This window comes from Toxotes jaculatrix, chromosome 6 (genome assembly GCF_017976425.1).
Source record: "Toxotes jaculatrix isolate fToxJac2 chromosome 6, fToxJac2.pri, whole genome shotgun sequence".
NCBI lineage: Eukaryota > Metazoa > Chordata > Actinopteri > Toxotidae > Toxotes > Toxotes jaculatrix.
The window spans coordinates 17,845,906-17,858,136 of NC_054399.1; the positions used below are offsets into that span (position 1 = coordinate 17,845,906).

Sequence of the window (12,231 nt, forward strand, 5' to 3'; positions counted from 1 at the left end):
ATCCTGACATTGTTCATTTTCATTTTGTCTGCGCTGGCTGCCTTTCTTTCCCTGAAGAATCATCGTTCTTCGTGTACTTTACTAATCTCTTCGACGTCACTTCTTTTATTTTGGCCATTTGGTTTTTGGTTTGATCTTTTGGCTCTCTGATCTTCTTTGATCTTGTCTGAATAATTCAGTTTTAACAGCATGTCTGGAATAAGCATGCAGAAAAGCTCTCAGTCTTCCGCTGTCTTTCCTTTCTCACTCACTCGTGCGTATTCAATTAAAAACGGATGCCAGTGTATACTGTGCAAAAACTAGAGTTAAGGGAAATATTTGAAATGATTTTATTAAGTTCTACAGTTTCGCAGTCAAAGAGCAGAGAGAAATGAGTATTGTTTACATATATAGTCTGCTGTTTTCACACCACCTTACTAACACAAATATTTGGTCTCAGTTCAAACTGTTTCAAAGTTTCATTTCATCACACCTGTTTGCACATCATGTTTTGTTCCTCATTTCATCCACACTGTTGGTTAGGAAGAGTGTAGAGTCCTGAATTAGGAATATATATCCTTACTCTATTGATCTTTTGTATCTTACGCTGATATTATTTTATTCTCACTGATGTGAAACTCAGTTTGGGGCTTTGACTGAAACATATTTTGATGATGATTTTCATGTAGTCTTTGGCTGTAAATAACAGAAAAGAATAACTAGTTGTGGACATTGTTTGAGTGTGTCTTTTGTCCCAGTCAGTTTACTTAATGCATGTGTGTTACCTCCAGGCTGCTCCAGAGGGCCCAGTCCTCTCACCATGGGGGCTCAGGACACTCTTCCAGTGGCCGCTGCATTCACAGAGACAGTCAACGCCTTCTTTAAAGGAGCCGACCCCAGCAAGTAGGCGAACACTTTGACAGTTTGACATGTGTTTTGTCATTTGCTCAGTGTAAATTATTAATCTTGTATAGAAACTTAACACGGTGTCTGATAATACCAATACTTTTTAATATTGTTTAAGTTGTGTGAATTATGATTTACAAAACACTGAATACCTGGAGGCTGTGGGACCCAAACGTTTAACAAATGACAGTAAGAGAAACAAATTTAGAGTTAAATAGAAATAAAATACTGGTGCTGTGTTTTGTACAGTCTCTTTCTCTCCTGTCAGTCTTTTCTCTAACAGTGTTCTTCTCTTCCTCTTCCTCTTCCTCTTCCTCTCAGGTGTGTTGTGAAGATCATAGGTGAGATGGTTTTGTCGTTTCCGGCGGGAATCACGCGGCACTTTGCCAATAACCCGTCCCCTGCCGTGCTAACCTTCAGCATAACCAACTACAGCCGACTGGAGCATGTGCTGCCTAACCCCCAGCTCCTCTGCTGGTAATGAACTCACCACCTCACTCACGGAAAGGAAATGATAAATAGAGCTTTTACTGGAAGTGAAAATTGACCTCTTCTGTTTGGGAAACTTTAACTCTGACTTCATCCTCCTAACAAACATGTCTGAATGCTTAATGTTTAACTTGAAAGTTCCCATAATTTGTCATAATTTAACTGAATGTTATTAAAACCAAATCAAATGCTGTTACGTTACCTACATTATAATTTGTATTAGTAATATTCATTTCACTTAGAGCATTCTGAATGTAGCGTCATACATTCAGAATGACTTTGCACTAAGATCATAACATGATCCAAGTGTATACATAAGTTATGTTTGGAGAATTTCAATTTTACTATTGCAGACTTTTCAAATGTTTATTTCCAAGTCAGTCTGTTTTTCATAATATATTTCATCATTGTAATAATGTTTATTTCCACACAGGAAATCCTGTTTTATATTGAGAGAGAAAACTTGATTAATACAGCACATTTCTTACAAAGGAAACGCTCAGCAGGAAAATAAAGTCTTGAACTTCAACTAAAAATTCAAAAACCTCTACATGTGATTGATGATTTACATATTATTGTGATTGCAAAATGGATGTAAAGCTGCAAAACCATCTGATTAATGGTTCGTAAAACATTCGTAATCCCATAAGAAAGAGTTAAGCGATGACTAACGTGGATGAGCAAATATCGGTGAGATCATTTCAGCCTCTAATGCAGACGGCCTGTTGATTCATTCATGAGGTCATCTGAGTTTTCAGACCAGCTACCTTGAACAGAGTTCAAGTTTGTTTATTGTTCTTTTTAGAATTATGTTTGCATGTTGTAAAATACCCCAAAACCACTTACTTGGGACCAGTAAAATAATATTTTTAATCCTAGTAACTTACCAGAAATCACTATTCAGTGGCACTGAATGTCACAGCAGAATAATTACTGCTGTTACTGAAGTATGATTAATTGCAAATTGTGTGTAGCATAGCAGAAGTTTCTTGACTGTCAGATGTTGCAAATAACTATTTCCTGCACTCTATATTTTCACCATGTGAGATAGCACATTCACCAGGTAAGAACACAACCAGGATCAGATAAAATGTTTGGATTTTGATTGTGTTTTTCCTGTGTGCTTCCCCACCAGCGACACCACCACACAAGCCAAGGCCGATGCCAAGGACTTCTGGGTGAACATGCCAAACCTGATATCCCATTTAAAGAAGGTGGCAGAGCAGAAACCACAGGCAACATACTACAACGTGGACATGCTCAAGTATCAGGTAAAGTCAGCCCTCTGGAGTCAAAACTTTAAATCAATAAGATGAAAGATACACAGCATCTTTGACAACATAAATACGGAAATATGCCACAGAAGTAATTACAACCCTCACATCTTCCACTGTTTCAGTGTAAAATTCATTTTGCAAAGCACCAACAGTGTAGCTACTATGAAATGCTTTGACACAGGAGTTATCAAACATTGTGTCTGCATCACTCTGTCTGTGTGCAGGTGTCAGCGCAGGGCCTCCAGTCCACTCCCCTGAACCTGGCAGTGAGCTGGAGGTGTGAGCCCACCAGCACTGACCTGAGGATAGACTACAAATACCACGGGGAGGCCATGTCGACGCCGATGGCCCTTAACAACGTCCAGTTCCTTGTTCCTGTCGATGGAGGGGTTTCGAAACTGCAGGCTGTCTTACCTCCTGCTGCATGGTACAGTTTAGATAATCTATACTTGTTATTATGTAATGTATAGCCAGTAAAGCTTTCTGCTGCATTGTTAAATAAGGTATAAAAATCATAGAATAAATCTGCTTGGCTTAATTTTGGCAATACTGATCGTACACATTACACAGGGTTTGTACCTGTATCATTCCTGTCATCCACATTTTTCACGGTTAGCTTTAAATGTGGAATTTAATAATGGAGCGGCAGGTTTTGGAGGTCTTCTTCACTGGTATTCTGTCCTCTTTTAATCCTGACAGGAATGCAGAGCAGCAAAGAATCCTTTGGAAGATTCCTGATATCTCACAAAAATCTGAAAATGGAGGTAGGTACAGTATGATACTCCAAACAGTGCAGTAATTCTGGTTGGAAAGTCTTCTAGCCTAAGTGATGAGGGACTCCTACCTAGTGCTATATTCAGACATAATCCACCAGACTCAGGTGAAATTTTGTTTTACAGTTACAGCTAAACAAACTTTACTGTTACCCAACTTACACCATCTTGCACCAATAGAACCTGCACCGGGAGCCATGGATGTTGCTAAGTGTGCTACAGGGGGAAAAAAAGTGTTGTACATGATGCCCCTCAGGACACCTCCTGTAGTAAACAGCCCCCCTCTGTTTACAGAGGGTATTACAGTTACTTCAGCAAACCTGAATTTGCTATTTTATGACGGCTTTCAGTGTGACGTCTGTGTGTGTGTGTTGTCTGTTTACAGAGCTTCTCCTTTTCTCTTAGGATAACATATTATCCACAAAACTTTTCAATTACAAATACTATTAGATACATTTAGATGCTAACACCTTCGTTCACTTTCTTGCGACTGAAGCAACTGATAAAGAGTAGTTTGATTTGTGTACCTGATTTGGCAAACTGACATCTTCTTGGCCTGTTTCATTTAGTACAAGGCAGATAGCCAGACAAGATCTTTTAGTTTCCTTTAAGAGAAAAAATAGTCAAGGTTCAACATAATCAGTTTAATCTTCCTTGTTTTAGACATGGATTATTTGCAGTTATTCTCTTTGAATCTCAATCTCTCTTTAATCTCATTGTATGATATCTTTTTTGATTTTAATGTCCTCTTACAAAAAGTGACCATGTGATTATGGGTACTTTTCAAATGATCTCTCTTTCAGTGATTCCTTGAAATCTGTACAGGCTTTGATACAATAGCCTGTTCCTGCACTGAAGAGTTAAATATAGCAACGTCTGTAGTCATGTAGAGCAGCATTTATCATTTTTAAACCAACCTATCTTTCTACTGTCTGTTCAAAATAGTTTACAAAGGTGTCTATAGTTGAGGGTTTTTTTTAACTTGGTTTCGTCCTCACATTACTGTCTATGAAAAAATCCTTCCTTGTGCCTTGAAGACATTCTTTTTTATTCACCCTCCTCCCTCAGGTGTGGGATCATTGTTAGCACGCTTTCAGCTAACAGAGGGTCCCAGTAAACCAGCTCCACTGGCGGTGCAGTTCACCAGTGAGGGCAGCACCCTGTCAGGCTGTGACATTGAACTGGCAGGGCCAGGATACCGTTTTTCCCTCGTCAAGAAGAGGTTTGCGGCAGGTCAGTTTAGCATTTGAATAAAAGATGCTCTTTTCCAATTCCAATAACAAAGTCTTCCAGCAGATCAAGCCTACGCTGATGTTTTAACGCGGGAATTTATTTGATTTTCCGATATTAAAGTATGTAAAACCACATAAAGTCATGATCATTTGATAAAAAATACCAATATAACTAAAAGGGAATATTAGTTACACATTTTGATATTTTTCTTCTTTTTTGGAAATAAGTTTTTATTGATTTATACTTGAACATTTGTGTATTGTTCTCTATTATATAGCTAATGTGTTGGTCAAGATATAAAATACTTTTTGTAAAAGTAGGTAATAAATAATAAGCAGGATAGGAGTGTTGATTTAAATGGAAATCTAGTGTTTTATTACTAAACTGTGATTAGTGCAGATAATGAAACTTAAAAACGTGACAACTGTCAAGGCAAGTTCTGGAGGAGCATCATTTCTCTGATTTGACTGAGTTGTGACTCCAAGAAGGAGAACAATTTTTCATGCAAATTAGGGCAATCAGGCACTTGGGGGTTTAAAGTACCTTAATTGCCTCCATCAGCTGTGTCACAGCTGCTGCTGCAGCTCAACCTCCTCACCTGCTCATGCAGTATTTTGCCTCATGCTTCTCCCTTCTCAAAGTTTGAAAACCTCTGCAATAGATCTTTAAGATAACCATAAATGCACTGAAATACAACCTAAACATTTCAATGGTGTCTTTCAGGAAAGTACCTGGCTGACAACTAACCCATGCTACTAAGAACAGCAACAAACAGTGAGCAAAATCATAGTAGTGGACTGAGGTTGACACCGAGGACAGAGGACAGACCAACACCAGACAGACTTTCCAAGGACCTTTTCTGAACCCACACGACAGGTCCACAGCCTACCCAGCAGTATTCTATAACTTGCATATAGCATCGTGGAACAGTTTTAGGTCATGTAATTATTGTATTTGTATTCATTTCATAACATCTGTATTTCTGCAGTTAGACACCTGGGTTCTCCCCTCCTCTAAAGTCTGTGCCTCTGTCTCCATCCTCCTCTGGTCAGTGTTTGGTGGTGTTTTTCAAAGTTTCACTGCAGCTGCCTGACTGAAGACATGGACAGAAAGATTTTCGGCCAGACTGTAACTCTGGATGATGTTTGCTGTCCCCAGTCCAGGAAATTTTGGCAGTAAAAACACCCTTGAGTAAGATCTGTGTGGTCAGACATACACCTCAAGCTCTGACACATCCTATATTAGACTAAGTAGAGCTGAAGCAGGGCCCAGGACAATACATAGTAAGTTACACACCTTCATTAGCAAATAAGAAAATCACAGCTCTGTAAATAATCCTTCTGTTAGGATCTGGGCTCAAAGCTAGAGACAGCTGTCCTCACACTGACAGCGACCATTTGTGTGGCTTTTGCCAGCAATCGAATGCATTTACTGATGCAGTTTGACACATGTTGTCACAAACAGATGAAAGATGGTGTTTCTCGCTGGTGCTTGTGTGCGATCGGATGCGGCACAAGATCAACTACAAAAAAATAGATTTAGGATAGATAGATTTTCATGCATTGCCTACTGGTACTACAGGGTCACATGACTTTGGATCACATCATTTCTAATATAAATGCACTGATCAGTCAGTCAAACTGTTATGTTATTTCTCTGGAATACACACACGTGGAGAGGTTTTTAGCAAGTTAGGCAGCTGCAATGATAAATTAGTGTACTGGTTGCAAAATAAGAAAAATATGTTTTTTTCCCGTCAGAACAAAAGAAGTAAAGACGTGTACAAAGTGTCATTTTAAATCAATAATATATATCTTAAAGGGCGTTTGGTGTTTTCCTCGTATTGTCAGATAGCCTTTCTGTTGTTCCCAGGACAGCAGTGTTAGACTCCAGAGTACATGACAGCATTCTATTTTTATTTATTGATGACGATGATTTGTTGTATAAAACGTGATTCTGTATATGAATAGAAATTGAATGGTATCACACAACTCAGAACCCTTAAAGGTATAAATATTTAAATTCTCTCTTTCTGTTTTTTGTTATCTGTGTAGTTGGGTAACCTGTGTACAGTATAAGGTATAATTTTTGAATTTATTTCAGATATAATTTTTTAACTCAAGTGCAACAGAAGATTTGAGCTATATATGGGTGTGGGGGTAATTTAAAGAAAAAGATAAATATCTTCCCAGATGCTGTGTTATGCTTTGTGAAAGCAGTGTTAATGTAGAGTTAGCTATACCATGGGCAGGGTTTTTTAGGTTTTTGGAAATATACTTGTTCGTGGCCTTGCCGAGAGTTAGATGAGAAGATCAATACCACTCTCACGTCTGTGTGTTAAACATGAAGCTGGAGTTAGGAGATGGTTAGCTTAGCGTAGCATATAGACTGGAAACAGAGGAAGCTTAAGACAGGAAATCAACACAGAATGGTGGTCTACTCTGTACAAAGAACTACATGTTAAAACAAGTAGTGGTTTTCGAGGCAATATAACATCAGTTTTTGAGTTTTAGAGGCCCTATTAGATTTTTTTACCTTAATAGTTATCTTGGTTAGTTGGTCCACCATTTTGGTCCAAATTGAAATACCTCCACAACTATTGGCTGGATTGATTATTTGAAATAATGGTCTCTTAACTTCCCCTGTAGCACCACCAGCAGGTTGAAATTTAAATAACTCCAAAACTAAGGACATTCCCATTAACCTCGAGTATACTTTGCTTAGAGCTGATAAACAAATATTAACTTGTTAACACACTAAGCTATTTCGTTTAACATTGCAAACATTATACAGGCTAAATATCAGCATGTTGGCTTAGTCATTGTGAACAAGTTAGCATACCAGTACCATATGCAACCTCACAGAGCTGCTAGCATGGGTTTAGCCTCTTGAGTATTAACCACTGGACATAGCCAGGCTAGCTGTTTACTCCTACTACCAGTCTTAATGCTAAGCGAAGCAGTTGCTGGCTGTAGCTTTATATTTAACAGTCAGACATAAGGTTGATATCCACCTTCACATCTAATTCTCGGCAGGAAAGCAAATTAACATATTTCCCAAAAATGCTGAGCTGTTCCCTTAAATAACAACAAGACAGTGACGACAAAAACACAATCAGTTTTTCTCAACAACAGTGATGAAGTTTGGTTACCATGGTGCCACTACCTGAAACAGGATTTGTTTACTGGGACCAGCTTGTTGTTTTTTTTTTAATTCAAACCTCATCGTGATAAAACAAACATTCTCTGTTCCTGCATCTACCTTACTCGGTTATCACCTCAGCTTTGACCGTGTCATCAGTTAAGCTTCTCACCTGTGTCGTACCTGTTTTCATTCACCTCAGTGGTACCTAAACCCCCTGATTATATCATGAGCACATCCCCAATCGTCCAACCAGCGCTCACATCCATGGCTTTATTTTGCATAATTGTAATGGTCTCTGTGAGATGGCATGAGCTGAATGAGGTTGTGGAGCGAGGTTAAGTCGACCAAAATGCTTTGATTGTTTTTCTGTTTGTTTGTTTTTGGTTTTGTTTTTTTTGTATTTTATGTGAGTCAGTCCTCTGTTAAGGATAATAAGCTGAATATTTTTAAAATGGATAAAAATGAAAAAATACTATATTGTTTAATGTGAAAAAAAAAAACACTGTGCTTATGATGTTGAACTTCCTGAATGCTCTGACACTCAACATGAACAAAAAGCGTGTGTGAAGTGTAGCCGAAGATCTCCGTACTGTACTGTATGTCGGCATTCTGCTAAATGCAACCACCAGTTTTTTCAGAGCTGTCGTAGAAGCATCTTAGTCTGGATTTAAGACAAGAAGACTATTAATCTCACATTAGTAGTCCTGTTCCATGATGTACTATTATTGATTGGATGTAGTTTTTAAATATATGTGGTGATTTGGCCACTAATAAAAATCAGATCCGGGCTGTGAAGTTAAAATTAAAATCTTGTTCTTGACCAGACTTTTGATTTTTCGTGTGCAAACCCAGTATAAGAGAACACAGAGGTTGCATTTTGTTAATGTGAGGCGATGGTGATCGGTGCCATCTAGCTCCTGGTCATACATTAGTTTGGTAACAGTTTCTTTCAGTCATGTCAGTCTTTCATCAAGTTAACTGGAGAAATCAACATGCCTGAGAGAAAGTTTTTACCTTCTGGATGAATCTTGAAGCTATCAGTGCAACAGTCACTACAGCATTATCTAAAAAGGCCCACCATGCAAAATAACCATCATGCATCTGTTTTAAATTCACACTACACTACAGTATACAGGTCTTTCAGCTTGAAAGGCAAAACAAAACTCTCTCAGTCTTCTGGCTGCTAGATTAATCTTTGTATCTTCTAATAAAAAGAATAGATCAAAATTTACTTGTATTTTCCAGATCGTCATCTCTGTGGTGAATTTGTTCTGCAGTAATTCATTATTGCATGCAGAGCATGCAGTAAAAGGTGGAGCATCTATGATGATAGATAGTACTGAAATGACGTGTTGTGCTGAGTCTCAGTTACCTGTATTAATGTTGAGAAGAGAGCGGGGAGTGTGTTTATGTGTGCTATAAGCCAGAATGCTTTTTGGTTCTGTACCGTTAACCTCAAACACATGTGCAAGCTGTTTGTACAGTACATAACAATGCTAAGATGAACTGAGAAACTTAGTTTGCTTCTTTCCAAAACCAATAAAAGTTATAAATGGATGCCTGTGTTTTGCACTGTCATTCTGTGTCTACAAGACATCACACCTCACAGACTGTAAGCCCTGTGCAAGAACATTTATTTGACAAAAATGGCAAAATGATAGAATGCAGATTAAGTTTCCTAAAAATACATCAAAGCAAAGATGGAGATTTTACAAACCTGCAACGCTGTGGATACTCACTACAGCTCAGCTGAGAATCTGAGAGGAAGGTGACAATACCGCCCCTGAGAGATTTTACATCCAATTTAGTTTTGCTAAGGATATATTTATCTATGGTCCCAGCTCAGATTTTCAGAAACATGTTCTCAGATGCTCAAGTGGTCCACATTCACATCTACACTCCTTACAAGTTAAAGTAATAAAACCCCGCAAATATGTCAAAAGCAGTTAGAAAAATAGCAGTTGTGGATATGAGCGTATTGTTCAGTACAGTGATCATGTTTTTAAACATCAGCATTGCGATTGAGATTTGGTTTCCAGTAAGGCGAGATGGGAGAAGACAGTCATTTTGCTCATTTGGAGAATGAGAGAGAAGAAGAGAGGGTGTCGTCCTCAGCAAAGATAGGTGAGGTCGCTCTTCCTGCAGCCCACCTGGCAGCACACGGTGGTCAGTATGTTATTAATGTCTCGCCTGGTCAACTCAGAGCCCGGGCTGCTGCTGCCGAGGGTCTCCAGGCTGTTCTGTTCCCCTGTTGGAAAACCTGGAACAACAAAACATAACGCTAAAGGATGCCTCTTAAGAGATTGTTCTTACATAGTCCATTTTGCAGGACAGCACACACTTTCCTCTGCAAATGTCAGTTTCTTACTGCTACGAAAGTGACTGGCACTAAATGCATCCACTTATTTGTGGAAGAGGTATAATAAGAAAGAAATTATACAATAAAGTTGATTATTACTTAGTTTTTCGTTGCTTTTTTCACAGTTGTCTCCATAGATGGACAACTGTTTTCAGATAGGTCTTTTGTAATTTATGTCCACGTTATCATTAAATAAGGAAACTGTAAATGACAGTGCAGATTAACTCAGTGCTATTTGTCTTCTACAGTGTCAGTTTACTCTTTCTAATCAGCACGACTGATAGGCTAACTGGGTTTGTTTGTGAGTGACAGACAGTAAGAGAGAGGCTGCCCAGGGAAGAGACTGCTCCAGCACTTAATCATAATATGTGGCATAATAAGCCCCAACAGCAGACGATGTGTCGCGGCACTGGGGCACCTGTCTGCCGGCACACCCACTGCAACCTCTGAATTAATATTATACAGCCTATGGAAAAATTAGTATGAAAAGTCACTGTTAAATGGAGAGGGAAAGATAAAGAGATGAAACGTCTTTATTCTGAGAGCTGCTTATGTTTCAGGCTGAGGGGTAAGATGCCAAAAAAAATACAATGTTACTCCAGCAGAAGTACTCAGCAGCTTGGCAAATTTGTATGCCTGAATCACCTTTAGCAGAAACTGAAGTACAGAAAAAGAGTATGATTCCATAAAAGGTGGATTCAAACAGCAGGATTCACCTTTGTCTTTAATAGATTTTTTTGCAAAACATAGGTGGGACATCACACAATGTCTCAGGTTTCTTCTAATCTTTACCAAACTTGCCATTTAAACCCTTGGATGTGTAGAGTAGAGATCCCAAGGTTTAAGAATCTAAGGTATAGTTAACCCTGTGGTGTGCAGACTAACCAGAAATTACACAGAAACAGAAAAATCCGTTTATAAGTTATTTTGAATTTTTTTTCAGGATTCTCTTGGTAATGCTGAACCAAGGAGAAAAAAAGAAAAAAGGACAAAAAGAGAAGTTATCTCACCGTCCATGTCTGACTCGCTGAGGAATCTCCTCCATCGAGAGCCTCCACAGGTGTAGACGACGGCCCTCAGGAACTCTCGACCACACAGCTTCACCGCCTTCACCTCTGCTCTCACCTGGTCCACGTACACTACTGCACACAATAGCAGAGGCAGAAACACCAGAGCCCGCATACTGGATTACCTGAGTGTCTGTGCAGAGGTTTATCTCTTTGTTGAACTGGTTTGTTTGCTTTTGGAAACTACTGCAGCTGTTCTGTCCCGAGTTGTTTTTCTGTCAGTTATCTTCCTGGTTGTCTTTGGCTCTTCTCTTTTGTCTCTAGTCTTTCGGAGGCTGCAGCACGGTGGACCGGCCGTTGATCCAGTGCTTGCATCCCCCGTGCACTATATATAGCATCCATCTTTCAGTTCATCAGTGCTGAGGATCTCTCCACCTCCCTCTAACTGGCCCTTAGCCTATCCCCAGTCACACACACACACACACAGTCCTCACTCTGTCATGACAGTCAAGTCATTTTATGTTTCCGGTCATCTCCACCATCATCGTTTTTAGCTGTCTAAGAGAGAGTGACAGCCATCAGAGATTTACAAGCCTCAGCTGACAATCACATTAGATGAAGAGCAACCTCCTCAGCCTCTTTGTGATTACATGATTTAAGGCTTTAATTGCAGCAACCTTCACTACACTGCATGGCTAATTAACTGATACAAAGTGACCCCCCCCCCCTTAGTCAAACAGATGTTTCATCTGTTTACAACACTGTGATGACCCGGTTGTTTTTCACTTTACAGCAGCTTGGACCATATGAGAGTTAAAAAGTCAATGTTGACAGTCCATAACGCAGGTCATTACGATGCTGCTGATGGTGCGATGTGATACTCAGCAAGACATTTCAGTTTGATCATTGACGGTCTATGAAGTTATATTATGTCTAGATGGACATGCGGTATGGTTGTCTGGTGATCGTCCATAGTTTTCTTATTTTCAACAAATTCCGTTATAACAGTAAGACCAACAAAGTGTTGTCTGTGTATCCAGAGTCTGATACGGCTTATTGCTCAG

General features: G+C 39.2%; 2 protein-coding genes across 5 annotated transcripts in view; one reads left to right on the forward strand and one right to left on the reverse strand.

Moving 5' to 3' along the window:
- sgip1a (SH3GL interacting endocytic adaptor 1a) overlaps window positions 1-8,349 on the forward strand; it is a 63,049-nt gene extending 54,700 nt beyond the window's left edge. For all 4 annotated transcript variants that reach the window (XM_041040128.1, XM_041040124.1, XM_041040126.1 and 1 more), the window contains 7 exons: window positions 771-882; window positions 1,207-1,362; window positions 2,510-2,645; window positions 2,876-3,078; window positions 3,351-3,415; window positions 4,493-4,657; window positions 5,381-8,349. In XM_041040128.1, coding sequence (XP_040896062.1) covers window positions 771-882; window positions 1,207-1,362; window positions 2,510-2,645; window positions 2,876-3,078; window positions 3,351-3,415; window positions 4,493-4,657; window positions 5,381-5,403 — 860 coding nt within the window. In that variant the 3' untranslated portion in view covers window positions 5,404-8,349. The remainder of the gene's footprint in view (window positions 1-770; window positions 883-1,206; window positions 1,363-2,509; window positions 2,646-2,875; window positions 3,079-3,350; window positions 3,416-4,492; window positions 4,658-5,380) is intronic.
- Window positions 8,350-9,418: 1,069 nt separating this feature from the next.
- On the reverse strand, window positions 9,419-11,363 carry insl5a (insulin-like 5a). Its single transcript, XM_041040720.1, has 2 exons — window positions 11,171-11,363; window positions 9,419-10,061 (listed from the first exon to the last, which is right to left on the reverse strand). Exons 1-2 carry the CDS (start codon window positions 11,340-11,342, stop codon window positions 9,913-9,915), a joined length of 321 nt encoding a protein of 106 aa, XP_040896654.1. The 5' UTR covers window positions 11,343-11,363; the 3' UTR covers window positions 9,419-9,912.
- Between the last annotated feature and the right edge of the window lie 868 nt (window positions 11,364-12,231).

Coding starts and splice junctions, on each gene's coding strand:
- insl5a (XM_041040720.1), bottom strand. CDS start 11,342: ATGCGGGCTCTGGTGTTTCTGCCTCTGCTATTGTGTGCAGTAGTGTAC. Junction 10,062..11,170: donor CAGCGAGTCAGACATGGACG/GTGAGATAACTT, acceptor TTGTTGTTCCAG/GTTTTCCAACAGGGGAACAG.